This window comes from Uloborus diversus, chromosome 4 (assembly GCF_026930045.1).
Source record: "Uloborus diversus isolate 005 chromosome 4, Udiv.v.3.1, whole genome shotgun sequence".
Lineage (NCBI taxonomy): Eukaryota > Metazoa > Arthropoda > Arachnida > Araneae > Uloboridae > Uloborus > Uloborus diversus.
Window position 1 is genome coordinate 61593734 of NC_072734.1, and position 24622 is coordinate 61618355.

Here is a 24622-nt window from a genome sequence, read left to right on the forward strand (position 1 = left end):
ATAAATATTAAAGCTTAGATATTTGTGCGTAATTCATTTAAAAAAAATTGAAAATTGATCAAGAATATTTTGAGTTATAGCAATTTAAAGCAACCCCATTTTTTTAAACTAATTAAATTTAAATAAATTTTTTTTTTCATATTTGTTATGATTTTGCTTATTAAATAAATGGTGAATCAGTGCAAAAAATTTCAAAACTCTAAAGTATATAATAAAAAAAAATTTCAAAACGTGTCCCGGACCTTGTTAAGAATCTGCTATACCGAACTATGAAAAGTGTGTTTCTAAACTTTTCTAAATTTTGAGGTCTCCGGAGTTCTATAAGGAGTAAAGAAGGAGAGGAAAAAAAAAACGGGGTCGGGGGGCAGCGAAAGTGTCTTTGTGTGTTCCGCACCTGTCCTTGGCGGGGAAGTGGGCCAGTTCCCACACCAGCCGTGGGAGAGAGATTCACTTTCCCTCGTCCATGGGATGCCGATGGATGCTATGCGAAGGGTGAGTTCTCTTAGCTCTAGTAGTTCTTTCTTCCACGATAAACAAAACACGGACGAGAGTCCGATTGTTTACATTAAAACTGACGCGCCCCCTGGCATCTCATCATTAACGGTTGAGATGTGTGAGACGACGCGGAAAATAAATAACTTTTATTGTTTTGTTTTTCAATGTTATTGTATTTGTTGTTGTCAGTGGCGCACACAGGAATTTTGCAAGGGGAGGGTCCATAGTTAAAAGTCCCATTTTCATATCATACCCCAATATGCCGTCAAACATATTGACTTGATTTTATCGATTCTTGAGAACAAAAACAGTAAAAAATAAGTTATTGAATAAATAATTAGCACTCATTAATAAAAAAAATATTAATAACAGATACTTAAATTACCAGAAAGCAAATGAATTTATGCAATGTATTTACTTTTATCATTGTTCATAAATGAAAAGAGATGCCCAAATTCAAGTATCAAGTCAAGAAAAGTCTCATTTTAACCTGTAATTACAAAACTAAAAACATTATTATTACTCTGTTTTCATTTACAGTCGCCCATAGTCTGCCTCTATAGGTTTACAAAACATCGTAGAATAAAATTTAGTTTTCTAGTTCATTTTTCGATTTTATTCATAACTTCCTCAGTGTATGATGGTGACATTGCTTGAACAAGAACACATTAAACGTTCATTATACATAGTACTATTTAAGTATGTTTTTAGCCTTCTCAAAGTCGAGAAAGATCTCTCGCTTGTGCAATTCCTTACAAGAAATGTACACATTTTCTAAAAAAGTTTTTAACAAGAGGATTTTTTTCTCTATTATTAGAACTGAAATTCTTGTTTTCTTTGTTTGGAAATATTTTGTGTATAAAGTACATAGAATCATAATCAGTTGAAATAAGAAAAATGCAAGTGCTATGGGAGGGGTCCGGACCCCTTGTGTGCGCCACTGGTTGTTGTTATGAAATGTTGGTGAATGTTTGAAGGGGGTGTCGGAAGTAGCGATAAGAAACTGTTCATTTGGATTAGTTTTCGAGCATTGGATTGAGGTCGTTGATGTGTCCGGACCGACATTATCCTGGTCCATCATTAGGATGAAAGTTCGAATGAAACAAAATAATGTGTTGCACTTGGATCATACAAAGTGAATGAATAATGTGTAATATGTGAAATAATTTATAAAAGCATTCAAAGAAAATGAGCAAAGACAGTACTTTTCATAAAAATTGTCATTATGATGCAATGGCCCGTCTTTGGAAAATGTTCGGACGGATTTCTCCCGAATTGGTTTTGTTTTCGTCGTGAACCGTCCGTCCACGGATACGGATGGACACATAACTACGGATAATACAGCAACTCCTCGTGTCGTTGATTTTCTGTTGTTGTTGCTACAACAACAACAGCCCTCGTTGTATCTTTCATTTGGATATATCGCTCAACTGTCTTCCGTCAGATGAAAAGGTATTAAAACTTTGCATTCCATGTGAGACCGCTTGAGCATCACTTAACTTTTTGTTCCTTTTTTAGCCAGTGTTCCATTCTTCGAAAAAGGGTGAAGTTTACGTTTTGTGTAATAATAGTTGTTTACATTCGTACACTACCAAAAAGAAATACTTTAAATTTGTTTTTTATGTTTGAAAAAACAGCAGTTAGGATAATTTTTTCATTTCCTTGTCTCACTTAGAAATGAGTCCTAATACAAAAATTAGTGGCGGCTCATGGTAGTGCCCATGAGCCCCCCCCCCCCCCTAACCACTTTTTTTTTGGCTTAATTTTAAAATTATTTACAATTATTTTTTTTTTTTAATTAGAGAAATCTGTCCTACAAAGAAAATAGTATGACGAAATCAAGACTAGTAACTTGTCAAGCGGAATTTCACTCACAATGCTTTTTTGGTTCTGCAACCCCCCTTAACTTGGTTTTATTATTCTTAATATTAATAGTATTCTACTGTCATTTATATTCAGTTTTCATTTTGAAGTTAAGGTAGAAAATACTTTTTCTGGCCTTTGAGACATTTCGCCTTCATTCTGTGACAATGAGAGAGGAGCTGGCCCTTCTAGATAGAGATTTGGTTCGAAAAGCGTGCAAGAGTTGAGTGAACGTTTCCACTTTTTGAATATAGGAACAGTTTCTAGTGGCTCCAGAGCCGTCGCCACGGGGGGGGGGGGGGGGCTCAAATAAAAACCAATTGCTTAGTGATGTAAAAAAAAAATTTTCGCCAAACTTATTCTCCCGAGGGCAGGTGAAGGGCAATAACAGCAAATTTTTCTTTTTCCTTTTATTTTATTTATTTATTTATTACTAGTGGTACCCGCACGGCTTTGCCCGTAATAGAAAAATTAAAAGGTCTTTTGGTTCGCCTGTATATTTACAAAGAATGTATGGTGAATTTTTTCGCCAATTGGCTTGCACCCATGTTACTGTTCCACGTTATGATAATTTCATAATTCACTTGTCCATCTTATGATAATTTTGTTCTTAAAATTGGAATAGAAAAAGAACCACATCGAATTTTCGAAACATCGCTTCGAGGTGCACACCCCCATGCTACAAACTAACTTTGTGCCAAATTTATGCGCGTCACAAAAATTCTGACTGACAGAGATTTTCAGCTTTATCATTAGTAAAGATTTATTATTATTATTATTTGCATTTTTGACATGTGCTGTACACTAGCTTCACCGTACAAGCTTGTTTATTTAGTTTCCGCGGAAAAAAATAGAGCGAAAAAAAAAACCATCTAATTCCAACATTTCCCTAATGTTAGTTTTGAACACAAAACGTGCTTCTTCGAAATCTCTAAAACTCATTTGTGCAGATACTGCCTGCCCACGACAGTATTCATTAGTGAAATTTTTAATTTTAATGACCTCGGTTATATCGCGTTTTCGGATAGATCGCACTACCTGACAAGCGCGCTATAACGAGGGTGCAAGCTTCGCCAAATTGTGGACGGGAAATACAGGATTTTCCCCGATCGATCGCCGAATCGGAATATCACTTCTCATTTTGGAACATCCTTCCTTAATCGTCTGTCAGTATGCACTTTAACTCCAACTTTTTTACGTCCATCTAGTATCCAACCTTTATTCACTGATGGGTTGCTTGCATACTTATCTTCCGAGGCTTTATTGTTCGAAGCCTAAGTGTCTGAAAAAGTTTCAATTTTTAATTGCAACTTGATCGATCGGGTGTCTTAATTCAGTGGTTCCCAAACTTTTTATGCAGAAATTATTGTGTTCCTCAATTTGTGTAAAAACTTAACTTTGTAATTAAGGGTGGCGACAGATCAGGGAAAAGTCAGGGAACTTTATTAATCAGGGAAATATCAGGGAATTTCGAAAAAATAACAAAAATTCCGGGAAAATTGATTAAATGAAGAATTTTTTTTTTTTTTTTTGCTTTGCAAAATTAAGTACCCTAGTTTCCTCCGAGTCTTCTGCCAATTATCTGTTGAGAAAAAAGTAAAATTAATGAGTTGCGATTATACACTGCCGCATATTTGTGCATCTTTTTTTCTCAACGTTAAAGTATTGAATCTTAATTTATTAAACACAGGATGAACTTCCTATAATTGCTTCTGTGTCTGTAGAGTTATTTTTCGTAGCTCGAATTTTTACCTTTCACGAGTTCCATGCTACGTAACATACACAATCCTACAGGCAAAGAGGAAGCCGTCATTAATTCCTTAGCTCCCTTGCCGTTACTCATTGTTTTGAAGTAATTAGCATACTGTAATCACGATCTCAAGAAAAAATCTTTGTTTTTTAAATTAATGCAGATAAAAGCTTATTGAGTTACCTTGTGTACATAAGTATTTTTTTTTTTTTTTTTTTTTTTTGTTATTCTTGCAGCAATAATTATACCGATTGAAAATTTTGTTCAAAATTATTTTTACATAAACTTTTTAGTTTTATCATGATTAGATATTTCTTTAAGAGTGTTTGTAATATTTTTTTAGAATTCTTATATTAACTGGTTACTGGAAGTAAAATATAATTGTTTTAGATTTCCTATAACATTTCCTTATAGATAATTTAATGTACTATTTTTACTAAAAAAAAAAAAGAGCATCCTTTCAAAATATATTTTTAATTAGCAGCTTAAAACGTTTTCAACACTGCATTTTATTTACTATGCAAAGGTTTTCAAGTAGGGCAAAGTAAGGAAACTATTATCATTGGTAACGTAAATCAGGGAAATTTGGTGAACTTAGTCAGGGAAAAGTCAGGGAACTTTTTTTCACAGTTTCTGCCTCCACCCTGTAATTGCTGTCTCGGTGTTATAATTTGTTATTATGGTGTTTAGCAAGTAAAAGAAAACTATGTTTTATAGGAAGTACGTAGTTTTTATGCACTAAAACGTCTTTGTTCTTATTGCAATCGAGTATTGTCACTTTTTCTACATTTTGAACAAATCGTTCAAACGGGCAGAAAAATAGGTATTTAAAACACAACATTAGTGAAATATTATTGCAATACGCGATTACGTTTTGCGGAACCTAATTTTCTGGCGTAGTGTTTTTTGAGCGAAAGAGTCAATTTTCAGATAAACATAGATGGAACAACACATTTCCTTCCATTTTTTTTTTTTTTTTTTTTTTTGCCATGTACAGGACAATGTACAGGATTTGTTCTGTAACGTACCTATAGGGTGTTGCGCCCCTGACGAACTTTAAGGAGGACGATCCATTTCATAGAAATTGAATAGTAATAAATTCTACATTAGTATCGTTCGTTCTTGAACCAAAGACAGGGGTACATTTTTCAGTTCTATCTGTATCAATACATTTTTTTTTCCTACTTTTCAAATTGGCATAAATTAAAAAACAAAAAATGTTTAATCATCAAAAGGGCACTAAAAGATAGAAAAATAACTTTCTAAGAAAATGTATTACAAAAAATTACAACATTACAAAGATTCAATTAATGTTTTAAAAACGAGTACAAAACTTTACTTGGGACCTTATTTTAGGCAGAGTAATCACATCGACAAAAACTAAGGGGGTACTTTCGGTGGCCCCTTCATTTTTTCAAACGCATAGATAAATACAGAAAGATAGAAAATTTTTCAGCTTCTGGTTTAGAATGAAAATGGAGTCGTTACTAGATATAGTATTATCAATATGAGCTTTGTGGTATTCACTGAGCGGGGATCGGTCCCCCTGAATGAAAGTGTTGGAAATTCTAGCTTTAAAAACGCATTTTTAGACGTTCTTTGGTAATGTAAGGGATTGGGGAAGAAGAGCTTTGAGAGCCCTCCCCCGAATATTTTTCGAAATCGAAGCAAATACAATCGCAGATGACCTTTGACCCTTTTGAGGGAGATTAGGCTACGGGAGGTTCATCCCGGAAATGTTTGAAATCATAGTTCAAAAAACGCAGTACAGGCTATTTTAGCTTAGCCTAGGAGAGATTCGAGGCCCTCACCGAAAACTTATCGAAATTGAAGCTCTAAAAACGTAATTTCAACCTACCTTCGATGATAAGTAGTGTTTTTTGAGGAATCATAAAAAAATTTTTGGGGAGGGCGGGGGGGGGGGGGGTAATCTTGTTGAATTGCCGCCTCTCTAGTTGTTGCGCCCCTGGCAAAAGCGGCTCCTGCCAACCCCGAGGTACGCCACTAGATTTTTTTTTTTTTTTTTTTTTTTGAAGAACGTGAGACTCATTGCCGACGTGATTTTGAAGCATTTAAAAGAGTTTCAGTGTCCTAGATTAAAGTAAAACCTGAACATTTTGTCATGGATTGAATCTTGGAAATATATTAGCATTTTTCCTGATATTCACTTCACCCTAGTATAAAATCGCTGATAATTCAAGAATATGATTTAGAAAATGTTGGTGCATTTAAAAAAATAAAAATAAATAAAAACATTTCTCTAGGATTTTTTTTTTTCCCTCCAAGTTTTATAGCTATAATTTAAGCATTGTTTTACATTTGTAGTTGCTCTTCAGCGCAATTTAAAATTTAATGTTTTGAAGCTGTGTCTTTCATAGCCCCCTTCTTGTTCCTAAACAAAATAGATCTAAGCCTACATGACTTGTATTGAACCCATCATCGTTCAACTCGGTGTAATTTACTGAATATACCTTGCCTCGCGTTCAATCTTCGAGTTGAACCGAACCATTGCTTCGGTCACTCGTCTGGTCTGCTAATTCTGTATTAGCTACCAGTTTGTTCCGCACTCTTGGCTTCCTTAAGAGCTTTTCCATCTGCAGCTCAGTCACTTTCCTATGCCGGGCTGATGAGTGCCAATAAGCACGAAACGGCAGTCCTCGGCTGGAAATGACTGAGCTGGCGGTGTATTTCACGTATTTCTGTTTTAGCCTTGGCTAATGGGTGGTAATTTACTGTATATACACTACAGTAGAAGACCGTTATAACGCCGACCTATATAACGCCATTCTCTATAAAACGCACAATTTTCAGAGGTAAACAATAGGTTTTGAAGTTAAATAACTCCCTCTGTTTTGCTTTGCAAGCACTAAAATTGAAAGGCAAATCAAATTTTGAGATAGTTTCTCATCTTTCCATCTTATTTCAAAGCTTTTGAATTGAAAATTAGTTCTCATAGTAAACAGAAAATACCGGATGGCTCTTTAAAATGCAGCTGTTATGCAAACCATGAAGCTAGCAGAAGTGCGGAATTTTGATTGTAAACATATTTATTTGTGAATGACTCATTGTAATATTGGTGCTTTAATACTCATTGCAGATAAAACTCATTCTGAAGTGCTAATATATAGATATATTCTGAATATTAGTTTCAAAATTTGGGAAATGATCTATATAACGCCAAAACCTGTATAATGCAAAAGCTTTGGTCCCAAGGTGTGCGTTATAACGGTCTTCTACTGTACTTCCTTTTTTGTAAAAGGAAGTAAAAATGGTCTTTTGGTACAAGTGGTTCTTTATGTCCTGTCATTTTCAAAACGCATTTCCAACTTGTTGGATATTTTCGAAAAGGTAAGTTTCATATCGATTCTCCTCTCTTCCAGCCCGGAGTGATGTCCGGCCAGAGCAGCAGCGTAATCGTGTCGCAGATCAAGAGCGAGGAGCCCAGCGATGTGAGCAGCGGGGGGTCCCTGTGCCCCCCATCCCCCCACCACTCTATGTACTCCCCCTCCTCCAGGCACACCGACTTCCGGATGGTGGCCTCCTCATCCTCGCCCCGAGAGATGGCGCTCGTGAGTTTAACTCTCTCTCTATTTGTTGCATGCTGCTGTATTCAATGCCTTTAATTGTTACTACCCATACTTGCCAACTCCCGTTTTTTACGATTTTCTCCCGTTTTTTCAGTCAATCATCAGAAAGGTTCATATACATACTTTCTAGTCTACCAATGTCAGGGAATAAGAAATTTTCCAATTAATAACTCCGTTAGCAAAAATTAATTTTTTTGGAAGCTTTCCACTGCATGTTCAACGAAGCACGTGCTCTGCCGAAAATGGCAGCAAATTTCAATCTTTTTGCATCTTGAAAATATTTCAATTATTTTGAAAGTTTGAAGTTATTTTGACATGTGCTACCCTATACCTACTTATTATGTATATTATTTTCATCATATATTGATTTTTTTTTTCTTTCGGATTTTAGGAATTAAATTTTGGTAGCTACTTTTCTGGAAGAGACTGGGGAATGTACAGAACTTTAAGCAAGTTCACTACTTATTATTAGGTTTTTCCTTTGCAGTATGTTTTTCTTGCTGCTACCCATTAGCTTACAACTGAGAAAAATCCGCATTTCACTTTAAATTTAGTGTTCATGTTATTTAAAAGCACAATTAATAATTATGTTGTGAAGGTATGCCGCTGGCGATACCTCTAGTAAAATCTCTTTTTTTTTTTCCTTCGAAGGTTGACAAGTATGACTACCTTTATGGAGTCTATGAGCTTGACGAGAAATTGAAGAGGCATCGCCAGGATTCGTACGCTCCTTCAAAACTCCTCCAATACTCCTTCATTTACAAAAATTTTTTTGAAGGGCTCTTCAAACTCCTTTATTTTGGTTTTAACTCCTTCAAAACTCCTTCTTTTTTAGAGTTCAAGACTACATAATCTTCCTCTGTAACAGAAACTTGAAAAACTTCAATTGGCAACTAACTTCGTCACTAAGGCGATTTTATTGTAGTAATTTCGTGCATGTATTTTTTTCGATTTACAAATTGATCATACTTAATTCATAAAAGTTGAAGGTGAGAATTTTAGTAGAAGACTAAGACATTTCATAAGTGAAGTAACACATGCTTAAATGGTACTTGGCTATTTTTTCAAGTTTTATGATTACTGTTTTTCCCTCCACCACACTCTCAAAGGCAAAAATCAGGTTGTCTAATTATTATTTAAATATTTAAAAATACATAAGTAGATGTACTACATTAAGTGGATGTATTAAAAAACAATTGTTTAGTTAATTGCAGTTATGATGTTGTAAAAAAAAAGGTCATCCCCAAGGAATGTCATGCTTTGAGGATGAGACGGGCTCATGAAATTGTGACAAGGGGAAGAGAGAGGTGACAAAAAGTGACATCACACAGCTATTGTAACAATATGTTTGTAAAAAATATGACGTGACAAGAGGAGGAGTTTGGGGTGAAGTGTGACACTTTGTAATAAAGGGTGCAGATGGTCAAATATATTGAAAAAAAAAGTGTGACACTCCATTAGTACTCCTTCAGAATCTCCTTTTATTCCTTCAAAACTCCTCCAAAACTCCTTCATTTTATTTCTGCAATTGAGTACGAACTCTGTATCGCCGAGTTGACGACTTTTTTGGTGAGAAATCTCCAAACGCCGCCCCGAGTTTGGCGATATTTGGTCATCACTGTCCCATCATCGAGGTCTCGTGACTCCCGACAGCCAATCAGAAGCAGCATTTTAGCTGGAGACAAATAAAACGATACAATCGGATTTTAATGGTGTAGATTGCGTTTTTAGTCTCCGTTTCCGATTTTTTTCGCATTTCGAAATCTGATTGCATCCGCTCCCGTAACACTCGTTCATTATTATTTACTATGCTGTTCTGCCTCTTAGTCATTAATGACTTTATGTTGATTATTATTTTCGACCCTGTATCTTTTTTTTTTTGTGTGTGATTAAGGACATGCCTCTCTTCTTTTTGGCTCGCCCATTTGAAAATGTGTCCAGTTGCTTCCGAGTTTATTGAAGCATTCACGAGCCGTAAAACTTGTCTTACCTAAGATATAGTTTATGAAAATTTTAATTAAAATTACTTTATCTAATTGTTAACGTTGAGGTTGCAGATAGCTGTCCAAAGTTAAGAGAATGGATTCCAAAAAATAAAAAAAAAGAAGTCTTGAAATTTTATGAGTGACCCGAATGCAAGGATTACTTTCAGCCTATTTGAAGGCTTTGATAATCATGTCAGGCATTGTAACTATAAAACGTATCTTCATAATAGTAGCTCTGAAAATGTTTTACCTTGGGGGGAGGGGAGACAACCCCTTTTTGCGTGCAGGCAAAGGACGATGTTTTTGCAGTAATTATTCCAGTAATAATCAAATAGTGAAATAAAACTTTAAAATTAAAAGTTTTGAAAACTGAACATATAGCCCGTGGAATTTAAAGTCTTGATTTTTGATTTAAGCATTTATTACCAGAGCAGCATACGTTTTTTGCACATTAAGATTTTTACCTATGCCTATGATATTGTCACACTTCGCCACTATATCGTATAATAATGTCTTACTATCTTCTATTAACAATATTGTTGCATGTTGCGCCAAAGTCTTGCAGTAACTTCACTCTCTCCTCTTTTAACACTATTTTCACATGTCCGTTCGATGTCGTGTAATAACGTGTTCTAGTCTCTTTTAACAATATGAATTTGTCACATGTTGTGTACTGTCCACCTCTGGCAAGTTGAGCTCCGCTGCCCGACCGATTAAATGATTCCATTTGTTGAAATAGGGGTGAGGAAAAACGGCTCAAGAACTTGCGGATTTAGTGTTGTTGCCCCTTTGGCAAACAATATAATTCAGGTAAGAAGTAGCAAGTGGTACAGGAATGGACTTGCTCAAGCTATAGCTCAACTTTCAGTCATACTTGCCAACTCGACTGTTTTTAACCGGAGACTCCCGTTTTTTGCTTCCATCTCCCGATTTCCCGTTTTTTACGATTTTCTCCCCTTTTTTCAGTCAATCATCAAAAAGTTTCACTTTCCTCTCAATAGATGGCGCCCTGTTCTAGTCTACCAATATCAGAGAATAAGAATTTTCCCAATTAATAACTCATTTAGTAAAAAATAATTTTTTGGAAGCTTTCCACATTGCATGTTCAACGAAGCACGTGCTTTGCCGAAAATGGCAGCCGATTTCAATCCTTTTGCATCTTGAAATTGTTTCAATTATTTTTAATGTTTGAAGTTATTTTAATATGTGCTACCCTATACCTACTTATGTTATATTGTATTTTCATTATATATTGATCTCCCTTTTTTTTCGGATTTTAGTAATTAAATTTTGGTAGCTACTTTTCTGGTAGAGACTGGAGAATGTACGAAATTTTAAACAAATTCACTCCTTATTATTTAGTCTTTCCTTTGCAGTATATTTTTCTTGCTGCTACCCATTTGCTTACATCTACAAAAACTCCCCATTTCACTTTAAATTTAGTATTCATGTCATTTAAAAGCATAATTTAATAATTCTGTAGCGAGGATATGTCGATGGTGAATCACCTATATACCTCTAGTAAAATCTCCTGGTTTTTTTTCTTCGAAGGTTGGCAAGTATGAGAGGTGGACAGTAATGTCATGCCCTCTATCCTCTTGTACCAATATTGTCACATATCGTTTCTCAGTATTTTGATGATGTTCTCTGGACCAGGGTTGGCAGGTTTTTGCCGGAGGCGGAAAAAACCGCGGTTTTTGCCACAGTGGCAAAAATAGATTTTTTGTTAACAACTTACGGACAGTTTTTTTTCCTTTTATATAAAAGTAAAAGCATGAAAAGATTTTGATAAAAGGCTTTGCCATTTTCCGTAGAGTGAGCTAGTATCACTAAAAAGTAGAGTGAATATAGAATGCACATATCGATCAGCTTTTCTTTCTTCTTTTTAAATTATTCATTTTCCCAGTCAGTGAGAAAAAATGCATCATTTCTTTAGTGAGGAAAAGTTAATATTTTTCTATATTCAAGTAAATATTCTGTTATTCATTAAATAACTTAAAAATCTTACTGGGATCAAAAAAAAGTGATTAATTAAATATATATAATTAGAATTCATTTTTTTTTAATTATTAATTTACTAAGCTTAAGTAAACATTCTTTGTTTTAGCATTGAAGGAATTGGCTCATTCTGAAAAAATTGTTTTAGCAAACATTTAAAATCTCAAGTTTTGCAATCCCAACATTTGTTTTTTTATTTATTTTTCACCTTATAAATGAGAAGTAACATGGAGAGACGTGACTAAAATATCAAAGTGCATTATTTATGTCATATTGTCACTATTTCTTGATTAACAATATGATGCTACTTTATTTGCAATTAGGTTTTTGCCGTTTTTTCCATTTTTGCCGTTTTTTTCCACTTTTGCCATGGTTTTTTCCACTGTCCCGGCAAAAATACCTTTTTGCCGGCAAAAAACCCGACCCTGGTAATGTCATGCCCTCCATCATCTCATATCAATATTGTCCCATGTCGTCTCTCGACGATGTTCTCCGGAGCTCGCTCCCTGACGCCTCTTTCTTTTCCAGGAGCTGTACGCGAGCGAGCTGGGCGACTCGAGCCCGGGCAGCCCGGTGCTGGCCCAGGACGCCTTCTGCTCGAGCACGGTGGGGGGCGGGGAGCTGGCCGGGGGCGTGGGAGGGGAGGGTGCCCCCGACGGAAAGAACTCCCCCAAGCGGCTGTGCCTGGTGTGCGGGGACGTGGCCTCGGGGTACCACTACGGGGTGGCCAGCTGCGAGGCTTGCAAGGCATTCTTCAAGAGGACCATCCAGGGTGAGTGCAGTTTTTTGTGATTTAAGAAAAAACCAGTGGTTTCATTCAATTAATTTTTTTAACGAAGTCGTTAATTGAAACCTGTTGATTTCATTTTTATAACTTAAGGGGTTACAGTACCTCAAAAGTGATGAAACGATCAAAAAAATTTTTATTGCTTATTTCAAAACTAAAAACTATTCTGAACACGGGGGAAAAGATTCATCGCTTTAGTTCAAATATTTAAAAAGTTATGCGCGGTTTTAGGCCTTTATGCCGTGCTCGCTATGTGTTCTTACGCAAAAGAAAAACTTCAAACTGCTTTTTCTCGGTGATCGTGTTTTTGTGTTTTCATGTCATTAGAATCCCTAAGGATTTTTTTTTCTATTAAAGATACAGCTTTAAAGTCATACTTTTTGCAATTGGGATAACATATTTAACAAAACTGTGCATTGGATAAGGGGCATTCCAAGGTATTTTTGACATTTATGTAGAGTCCATAACGTGACCTTTTTTTGCCATAACTTTTTAATTTACTGTTTGATTAGCTTATTATTTTATTTTGATCTTTTCCTACCAACACACCAGCTCAAATTAAAATAATTTGCAAATCAAACAGTAAATTAAAAAGTTATGGCAAAAAAAGGTCACGTTACGGACTCTACATAATGTCAAAAATACCGTGGAATGCCCCATAAGCATTTTATAAATGACTCAAATGTTTAGAGCATGTGAAACCTTTGAAAATCAAATTTAAAAAAAAAAAAAACTTTGATTTTTTACATAATTAATCAGAGAAAATTTTCAAATGAACTCATAAGCAAATGAATGCACAGATTTTTAGAGATAAATATAGCGATTGTTTAGCAAAAAATTTTTTTTTTTAATGAGTGAAAAAATTTAAAAAAAACCTTAAGGTTTTTAAAAAATTGAAATTTTCCTCAATTTTTCAAATTTTTAAAAAAAATAGGCAGTATTTTTTAATTTTTGAAATAAATTATTGATAACGAAATAAGTGCATGCTATGGTTTCGAAGTAACATAAAATTTACTTAAATTTAAGAAAAATGTTTGAAAGGTACTATGCCCCTTAATTTTGCATTTTTGGAATGAGTTGCTCCAAATGTATCCATACTGAATTATTCAATCTTAACTTCAACTAGAAAAATTACAAAGATCCCTCTGTGTGTGAAACAGATTTTCAGACTCCTAGTTCAGAAAAAAAAATGTGGTTTTTCTTATACAAAATGACTAATATAGTTAAGTAAAGTAATTAATTGTTCAGCCTATTATCGTACACTACAAACTTCCATGATAATGGAAACCTTGTCTTTAAGCGTCTTGTCTAAACATTATAACCCATTTATAAATCTTTAAAATGTATTGAATAGTTAGAGAACTTATCTTAATTTAAAGAGTAAGCTGAACGGATTCTAGTGTATTAAATATACTAAATTTATAAATGTAAAATAATTATTATTTTCAAATTTTTGACGGTTTTTAAAAATGCAAAAAATTCTGTTTTAAATTTTAAAAAAATCAGACTTTTTTATTTTTGAAAAGAAATCACTAATGCTGGTTTTAATGTTTGAATGACATTTTAGAACGTATTTTGACACGACAAACTGTTTTTAAGAATTGTGGAAGCTCTAACAAGAACAAAAACTTCTTATTTAGCTCATGTTTTGCGTACTAAATTGAAAGAGCAAAGGTTGGAAATAACACATTTATTTATGGGTGATACTTATTTAGAAGATGGCATTTTTTCTAAGGTTCGATACTTTTTCAAATATACTTGAAAAGTATCACGTTGACGGAATATTAAGGTTCTCGATGCTTCCGAGAAACGAGATATATACATGTAAACACTTCATCAGCAACGTTATTATTTCAGATTTTGAACTCGGAGCCAATTTTGGTAAAAAAATCGGTTTTAAACCCAAAACTTCCTTCCATACTATGTTGCAATTCATGATTTTATCCCAATCGAGATTTTCATTTAGAATAAGTAATTTTAGTGTCGTTGGTCACTTTACGCCAGAAAATGCTACATAGAGCAAGATATCCATCAAAACTGATGATCCACAAGCCACACCAACAAATTATAACAACAAAATGTAAACAGTCTCAAGACATATGTTTTTTCGAAATGAAATTTAGATGCGTGATTTAAAAAAACATATAAAACTATTTGAAATGTAAAAAAGAAAATAAGTAAATAAAATAAAATAAGATGGTCAAGCAATAGTTTTGCTTAAAAAAAAGCCTTATATCGACTTACATAGTGCTTTTGAATTTGTTTTTAGCCAAGTGCGATTGAAATGAGCCAAAGTGGCCCATATCAGCCAAGCCTGGCAACCCTAAGCAAGTTTAAAATTTTAAAGCGAGAACAGACAAATTTTCATTGTCATGGTTGCAAATCGTCTGCTTAATGTGTCAATTCAAGATTTTTTTTCAGGGCTGAACTCAATTAGACTTTATATTAAAAAACTCTTTTTTGTAAAAAAATCGCGTTTTTACAGAAAAAGCGCTGATGTAGACGAACGTAGAATGCTAAACTACAATTAAATCCAAAATTTCATCCAAATCGTTAGAGCTGTTTCCAAGATACGAAATATAAATGTATATACATACCCACAATTGCTCGTTTAAAGATATAAGATTAACCTTGTGTATTGATATTTGAATAACATTTTAATCTCACTAGGAATTTGAAAATATGATGTTTTCCAAAAACATCGAAAATATCCCACGTTATTTAAAATATCATGGTTTTTTCATTCCACCCGAATTAAATTCTTAAAATAGTGAATGCTTGTATCACTAGCTTTTCTCGTGTATTATTACAATAGCCCCTCGTCATGCTTGTTCGGAGACAACAAAAATACGTCGATGAGACAGGGTTGTAGTTTTGGCCGGACAAAACTGATTTTATCCAGATCACTGGCTAAAACCAGTTTAAACTGGCCAAAACTAAATGACATGAAAATACACTTCTAATTTGTATGTATGTGAGAGATGTGTGTTTTGCAACTGATAATTCTGTTAGTTGGAAGTTCTTTAATGAAGCACAGCCATTTTAGTTAATTAAATATAATATTAGTGAAATAATTTACATTATTATAAAAATAGAAAGTGAACAAATTTCAACTTTCTTCAAAATTAATAACTGAAATTGCTCACTGCTAAAACAAAAGACATAAGGAATTGCCTGTAACATAAATATAGTAACTTTTCAGTAGTGTTGCTTCATAATTTTCAAAAGTGTTTCCCCCCTGTACCTTTAGTTTTGTCTAAAAAAAATGCCTATATATGTTTCTATAAAAGTTTTTTTTTTTTCTCTCATTAATTCTTCAAAATTACTTGAAATGCTTTGTACATTTGTGTGTGAGAATTAAAATCGATCTCTTCAACTTACAATGTTTCACTCTATTATTTTTTTTAATGTTACTGCATATTTTTCATGTAAACCTTATCTTCTAAACATACTGTAATTTCTACAAACTGTAAAACATACTATTTAGATAAAAATGATGAAAGATGATTGATTATGGTTTGTTTTGCATTTCTTTTTAATAAATTATTATTTGATTTTTTTTTTTAATTTGATAATTATCTAAGTGGCCAAAACTGGATAAAACTGATTTTATCCCGGCCGGTTTAAACCGGTTTTATCCATGGTTAAAACCACCACTGGCCGAAACTCTTACAACCCTGCAATGAGCTAACTAAAAATAAAAATCGAAATCAAAGGTAAGTAAAGACCTTCCAGTTCTGGAGTAAATGCATTGGAAAGAGAATTTCAGTGAATTAAAACGTATATTTTTCTAGAAGTTCTTTCATTTTGCTGTCCACAAAATGATCATCTGCATTGAAGAGTAAAATAATGTTCATGAACTTTGAATAAAGATCTGTAAAATGAAGTTTCTATATATAAAACTCCATGTTTCGGAAAGACGCCGAAAATGGTGTGCCGTGCTCAAAGTTTCAATCCTTTTCCATCCCGCTCACGTTTCAATCATTTTGAAAAATGGAAGTTGTTTCAACCTATGCTAGTTGAAATTTTCTTATTTTATGTTTCATTTTTATACAGTAGGCGCCGCTTAATGTGATCACTTTGGGACAGATACAATTTGATAACAATAACCGAAAAGAATCCAGGAGACACGAAATAATGATTTTTTTCCAATTAAGGTGCATTTATTTTGGCAACCTCAAATTAAAATCACAATGACTCAACTGAACGCAGTTTTGAATTATAAATTATTAAATTAACAGAATGGAAGTATCTGAATTATAAAAAGTTAAAGCTCAATGATGCAATTTTTAATCATATAGTAATAGGTGAAGTAAAACATGACCACTTTCCCTGACATTCGTAAACCAGTTTCAGAGCACATTCTGCTTTTCTATCTTTTCCGGCATGGTTTTGCTCGTTGTTTAAATTTTAATTTAACGTCGCTTGTTTTCAATCTCGACACGATTCTTTAATAGTTTACAAAGTAATGGCAACGATGGAGGTCCTTCATCAATGCCATGTCCAGCGACTGAATTTTTTTAGGTGCAAAAGAAAGTTTTCTCAGGGGGAGTCTGGTCACTGGGGGGGGGGGGACTTTCTGTAGCTTCATTCCTAGAAACATTTTGAACTGCTATCGAAAACCACAAAATGCTACAAAGAAAGTGAGTCTGGTCAGGGTTTGCCTATGTATTTCTGTTAATGGAGGAACAAAAATGTGAAAAAAATTGAAAGTTTATGAAAAAGTGATAACAATAATCGAAGACGCCAATTACAATATCCGATTCTGATAACATTAAGCGAATGATAACATTAAGCGGCGCCTACTGTATTACTCTTTATGTTAATGATGTACTAATACATTATAAAAATATAGTACATAACTTTTTGGTTAATTTTAATAATAAATGAACAATATTACTGTGTTAATATAATTTTTGTATTGGAAATACCATAGTTGAAAAATTGAAAATATCAAAATATTTTCAAAATAGATATTGGATCTATATCATGATATATATCGGCGAAATCTGTATGTTTGTGATTAATTAGGTTAAAAAACGGTTAGAGTTAGGTTAACTCTTTTAACGTGTGTTGACATACCAGTGTTCCGGGACTTCGCGATTCTGATAACATTAAGCGAATGATAACATTAACCGTGATCACATTAAACAGCACCTTCTGTAATTATTTTATTGTTTTAAAGTAATTTTAGCGGCTTCCAAACGACTATTATCATAGCGTTACTTATTGCAAAGAACATATTTTTGAAAATCTGCATTTGATGGTTAATTCCTCGATGTGATGGACTGAACGTAAAGTCATTTTCGGACCAAGAGTGGATCCGAAACGAGCTACGGATCTCGGATTTTGACTGTTGAACCGTACTGTTTCAGGTAACATCGAATACACGTGTCCTGCGTCTAATGACTGCGAGATCAACAAGCGCCGCAGGAAAGCGTGCCAGGCTTGCCGCTTCCAGAAATGCCTAAAGATGGGAATGCTCAAGGAAGGCAAGTAGAACTTAATTTTGGCGGGAACCTTTTGGATATTGAATTTTTTCTTCTTCTCCATCAGTAGAGTTTGCATGATCAGGGCCCAATAGAGGCTGATTTTGCTACCGTTTTTCGGTACCTTCACAAAAATCTTGTTTTGAAATGGGTACTTTCACAAAAATCAAGTAATAAAATCAGTAGCTTCACAAAAACATCGAAAATGTCACAAAAATTCGCATCTTAAAATATAAAATTTGTTTCTCTGTTTAAAACAAAATTTACTCATAAAATAAAATTCTAAGCAGGTTTATATGAACAATCGCTTAAATAGAAACCTTCTTGTGGTATTTTAACTCATTTTTAGCCGTTTCTCGCCAAAGTGTATTTATGCAATAGTATCGCAATCTTTAAACATCTGTTTCGGGAAACCATTTTTCTCATCATTTCCGATACTGTACACAGTACATAGCCCATTAAGCTGAAACTACGATGGTATTTTTGGTACTTCTTAGGTTTTCAGCTCCCCCCCCCCCTCCCCAAAAAACAAAACTTGTCATAAAAATAATACTAGATGACATTTACACTTTTTGGACTAAAATTTCACTTGTTCTACTTCTCTTTTACAAAAATTAGGATGCCTGTAAAATTTCACCAAAACAATGCTGATTAAAAAAAAAAAAAAAAACTTTCCCAAAAATAGAATGATGCAATACTTTCACAAAAATAGGTAGCGAGAAAAATATCCTGGATTGGCCCCTGATGATACATATTATAGGAGTGGTTTGTCTTCAATAAAAACTCTGTTTTTGTTTAATGTTACAGTACCTCAAAAGTGATCAAACGATCAAAAAAAATTTTTATTGCTTATTTCAAAACTAAACATTAGTCCAAGCAAAGGGGAAAAGTTTCAGTGCTTTAGTTCAAATATTTAAAAAGTTATGAGTGGTTTTAGGCCATGCTCGCTCTTATGCAAAAGAAAAACTTCAAATTGCTTTTTCTCGATGATGGGTTTCTTTGTGTTTTCATGTCATTAGAATCCCTACGGATTTTTTTCTATTAAAGATACAGCTTTAAAGTAATATTTTTTGAGATTAGGATATTATATTTGACAAAACTGTACATTGGATAAGCATTTTATAAATGACTCAAATGTTTAGAGCATGTAATACCTTTAAAAACCAATTTTGTTTGAAAAAAATTACGATTTTTTTTACGTAATTAATCACAGAAAATTTTCAACTAAACGCAAAAGCAAGTGAATGCACAGATTTTTAGAGATGATGATTGTGATCGTTTAGCAAAAAGCTTTCTTTAAATTAGTTTAAAAACAAAAAGCCTTAAGGATTTAAAATAATTGAAATTTTCCTGAATTTTTAGGGTTTTTAAAAAAAAGGAGCCAATGTTTTGAAATTTTTAAAATAAATTATTGATTACAAAATAAGTAAGCTTGTTATGGTTGCAACAAAAATTAGAATTTACTTAAATTTAAAAAAATTTTTGAAAGGTACCCTTAATGCAATATTTTTTGACTTGGAAGATAAAGTTCAAAATGAACACAAGTTTCTTTAAATGTCTACAACTTGTTTCACACAAAATTTTAATACTTTAACTTTAATGATAGGAGTGGTACCTGTTTTCGTTATGGGCCCATGCCACATAAAACAGTCATTTTGTCCTGCACGTGACTGCTCCTATATTTCATTAAAATTAATGCTGTATTTTCCTGCGTATAATCCGCGGATTATACGCAGCCGCGGATTATCTGTGATTTTTTTCTGCTGACTGAATGTTTCTGTGAGAAACTGAACCCTACTTTTTAGTGATACTAGCTCACTCTACAGAAAATGGCAAAGCCTTTTATCAAAATCTTTTCATGCTTTTACTTTTATGTAAAAGGAAAAAAAACTGCCCCTAAGTTGTTAACACAAAGTCTACTTTTGCCACTTTGGCAAAAACTGGCGAAAACCGTGGTTTCCCCCCCCCCCCTCCGGCAAAAACTTGCCAACCCTGTACAGGAAATTCAAAAATCAGCTAAAAAACGGAAAATACAGGGAATTTTGAAATTTTCTATAAAAACCTAGAATGTGCAGGGAGTTCTATTTTTTTTAATTGAAGTTGTAAAACCAATGCTCAACTGAAAAAAAAGTATCGATAATGTTTTTTTTTTAAAGTCATGAATAATATAAAATAAAAGAATGGTAATTTTACTTTTAAAACTTTTTTTTTTTTGTCTAAGTAAATATTAAAACTTTTGTCACAATAGAAAAAAATATATATAGTTTTATTCGACATGTATCTTAAATTTTATTGCGAAATTAATTTAGATAGCATGAAATGAGCGATCAATATTTACTGTCTGCTTAAATTTTGCATTTTTTGTTGTTTAAGGTCCAAGTACTGAATGGTGAAGAGAAGTCTTTTTTTTTTTTCTTAAATAAAAAGTTAAATAAATTCAGTCACCATGCTATCATTTTTGTCACAACGAATCCTTCTTTGTTACCTATTACTTTTAGTTTGTTTTCCTCCTTGTGATGAACCTATTTGGATAATTGATATTCTTTTTCAAATATCAGTGTTTGCTCGTCTGTAATGCTGCATACACTACATACAGGGAAAGCACGGGGAATTTTTTTCTCCAGAATTGGGTGGCAACCATGCTTGATTAATAACTATCTACTTGAACATTTAAATACCGTACCATAGACTAATAATAAGAGTAGAGCGAGCTTTCCCAGACTTGCTGATGAAAAAATGGGTTCATGGATACATCATGTGACTGGTGGGAACTTTGGCAGCAGGGTTGCTAGACGGCAACATTATCTATAGTTTGGCACTCGACATGTATCTTAAGACGTAATGTGTTTTCATGATAATTTTTTTTCCGGGTGCAGAGATTGAACTGTTTTTCTTTTAGTTATGGATTATTTTGACATTAGTCATTAGTTTTTGATCACAGTTTACAGTCACTTTTATTTCATTTGGAACTGCTACGCAAGCGTTGGCATAAACGTTTTGTGTTAACGCAAAAATGTACTCATCCGTATCTGAAATTGAAATAGTAGGAAAAAATCTCACCGTTTGCCGATTCTTTTTGGGCTTAGAGAGTTATTGATATTGACTAAAGAAAATGCACAATACTATCTAAACGAAAAACTCACAACATTAACAAAATATTTACAAGTTAGAATAACAAACTTACAAATCGGACTCCAGAAAATATCATTCTTCCGTGTTCCATCCATTCTATTTAGTTTATTTATTGTTGATCGTCTGCTACGATCAACGCCCGCTGTTGCTAGGATATCCACCAGTCACATGGTTTGGTTTATGAGCAGCAAAAGGGTTGCCATAGCTCGGTCTATTCTCATTATTAGTCTATGTACCGCACCGATGATTGACCTCTCGTCTCTCCTTAGGTGTGAGGCTAGATAGGGTGAGGGGTGGCAGACAGAAGTACAGACGCTGCCAGGAGAGCCCCTACCAGATACCCATCTGCAAGAAACCCTCCCTAGAAGGTGAGTCTTCTCTCTCTCTCTTTCCTGCTCTGAGATTCTTACTTGTGAATGCTAGAGTTCCAGACCTATGTCACAGTAAAAATTATTATAAATTCAAAGTAACTTATCTGTTTTAAAGCAGCGGAGTGAAGAACCTTTAGTAAAAACCTTTTATTCAACATAGAATGCAACTTGCTTCTTGTAAGATACAGTAACTGAACACATAGTGAAAAAGCAAAACCATCCGTCGTCGTTGCAGTGACGTGTACAGCTGACAAACGGATGGGTCCATGGACATCATCCTATTTAAATGAGATTCTGGTCTTTGACCAATCACGTGCTGGCTACAGTTAAGATACTGAATCACTCATTTTATATAAAGAAATACTTACTCTAATTTTATATTTATTTTAATAGATAGTTAAATATATTTGTTATTTATTAACATGAAAGAATACTCTACAAAAATGCTCGAAGCTTTCCTGTGTAAGCAGATCACAGCAGGTAAGAAAGATTTGCTGTTAGTTAAGCTGATTCGCGCTGACTTCGGCAGGAAATGGGTAGCAAAGGTGCGTTAAATGGCTGCAAAAGCTAAACATCATAGGTTCATTCCATGTCACGTGACCCTAGGGTCCCTGTCCAACCATCTCGCAATTCAGAGAACCTCCTACATAGGTGCAGACACGTGTTTGAAAACTATGCACGAGGAATCTAAGACCCCCCCAAAAAAAGGGGGGCTCCAAAATAGCCTCCAGTAGATAACTGTGCTAAACATAACTATTTGTTTCCAGAAAGCCGATCCGCCATTTTCATGGGCGCCCATATCCAAAACTGTAAGGGGGGGGGGGCTCAGATATTTTAACCATGGTTTAGCATGATATTTTTCCCATGAAATCCAATTTCAGGACAGATTGGAGTCATTAAAATTGGACATTTTAAATTACTTATTTATTTAATGGCTGGAGAAGAAATTTTTTTTCATTTTTGAAAAGAAAAAAAGTACTAAAAACAAGAAAGTTCTGATCTCAAAGGGCCCCCCCCCCCCCCTTTGCCCTCTATATGGGCGCCCTTGGCCATTTTGGAGCCCTTTTTTCTATTGATCCTAGATCCTCAGGATTTGGGTCTCGGCAGCTGAAAATGTGTGTAGGTTGGTTTCAAAGGCTTGCCTGCTCCTCAATAAAATATAGTTCAAATCGGAGGTGGTCAGATAGAGAAGATGAGGGTCACTCGACATGGAATGACTCACCGACCTTCAGTTTTTGATGCAACTTTGCCACCTGTTTCTTGTGGAAGCCAGCGCACATAATGCTGCTGTGTGCAGGTAAACGGCAGTCACTGCAAATTTTTCATTTTTTTACATTTTTGTAGTCTATTGTAGGTTATCTTCATCGTACAAGCTCACCTATTTGGTTTCTACTGTAAAAAAGCGGCTAATTCCAACATTTTCCTATGGTTAATATTGAATCCGCCACGCATTTCTTGAACTATCTCGAAAACTCATTGCTGCAGGTACTGCCATTTACCTGCGCATGGCAGAATAGCCAAACTCTCTCACCTGCCGTGATGTCCTTACGCAGACAAATTTATTGTAGAGTATTCTTTCATGTTAATAAATAATAAATATAATTATTTATTAAAAGAAATATTAAATTACTGTAATTATTTCTGGATTTCAAATGAGTGTATCTTAACAGTAGCCAGCACGTGATTGGTCAAAGGCAAGAAGTTCATTTAAATAGGATGATGTTCATGGACCCGTCCGTCTGTCGGTTGTACACATCACTGCAACGACGACGGTTGGCCTTTCGGCCACATGTTCTGTTTTCTCGCTACCATGTGCTCAGTGCTGTGTCTTGCAAGAAGCAAGCCTTGTTCTATCTTCACTAATAATAAAGCTGAAAGTCTCTCTGTCCGGAGGATGTCTGGATGTCTGTAGGATGTCTGTGACGTGCATAGCGCCTAGACCGTTCGACCGATTTTCATGAAATTTGGCACAGAGTTAGTATGTAGCATGGGGGTGTGCACCAGGGTTGCCAGATTTAAAAACAGTAAATACGGGACAGGCTTCTAGAAGCGAAAGGGGGGGGGGATATTTTTGATGTTGCAGGCAAAAACTGGATATTCTTAAGGGGTGATTTCTGACGTAGGACGTCTCTTCATGATGAATCTATAAAATTCAATCGTAACAAAGCATTAAACCTTACAAAATGTCGCTGATCAAAGTATAAAAATCGTTTTCATTGTGATTGACGACGCATGCGAATGGATATATTTCCAACATTAGTCAATGAGCAAAGAGGAAGCAATCATTCGGCTCCTCATGATCTGCTGGCAAAACAAAAACCAATTTAAAACGAAAATAATTTTTGTGTTTGCTGCCACAAGATTTTCTTTATTGCTCTTTATTTCACTTTTTTTTTTTACTTTATTTTTTCCCCTTAAAATGTCTTGTTTTGTAAAATATTGTTATTAGCCAGAATACGGGACAATAGCCGTCCCGTATGGAAGTTCCCCGGGACACAGGACAATTTTTCAAATTACAGGACTGTCCCTTGAAATCTGGGACGTCTGGCAACCCTGGTGTGCACCTCGAAGCACTGTTTTGAAAATTCGATGCGGTTCCTTTTCTATTCCCATTTTAAGAACAAAAATATCATAAGATGGACCAGTAAATTGTGAAATTATCATAACGTGGAACCGTAATGTGGTAAACCGTAACATGGGCACAAGCCAATTGGCGAGAAAATTCACCACACATTATCTGTAAATGTACAGGCGAACCAAAAGACCTTTTAATTTTTCTATCACGGGCAAAGCCGTGCGGGTACCACTGGCGTTGAATAAAAGGTTTTTACAGTAAGCTTTTCACTCTGCCGCTCTGAAACAGACAAGTTACTTTGATTTCATAATATTTATACTACGACGTGGGTTTGGCGCTCATCAACGATCTTTGCGTTGTGATGATTTCATGAATTTCCTTCCCCCCCAGACAACAAGATGATCTCCGCCCTGGTGGGGTGCGAGCCGGAGCCCCTCCAGCTGCAGGCCGCGGGAGGGGAGGAGGGGGGCTCCCTGAGGGTGGTGGCCGCCCTCTCCGACCTGGTGGACAGGGAGCTGGTGGCCACCATCGGGTGGGCCAAGCAGATACCAGGTGAGGCCCTTACTCTCTCTGCTGATACTTTTATGTGT

At 34.7% G+C, this 24622-nt stretch overlaps 1 protein-coding gene across 1 annotated transcript in view; it reads left to right on the forward strand.

Moving 5' to 3' along the window:
* The first annotated feature begins 474 nt into the window (after positions 1-474).
* Positions 475-24622, forward strand: part of LOC129220595 (steroid hormone receptor ERR1-like) — a 37353-nt gene continuing 13205 nt past the window's right edge. The window contains exons 1-6 of the mRNA XM_054855025.1: positions 475-492; positions 7489-7677; positions 12207-12450; positions 17841-17957; positions 21356-21454; positions 24423-24584. Of these exons, the coding sequence (XP_054711000.1) occupies positions 475-492; positions 7489-7677; positions 12207-12450; positions 17841-17957; positions 21356-21454; positions 24423-24584 (829 nt within the window). The remainder of the gene's footprint in view (positions 493-7488; positions 7678-12206; positions 12451-17840; positions 17958-21355; positions 21455-24422; positions 24585-24622) is intronic.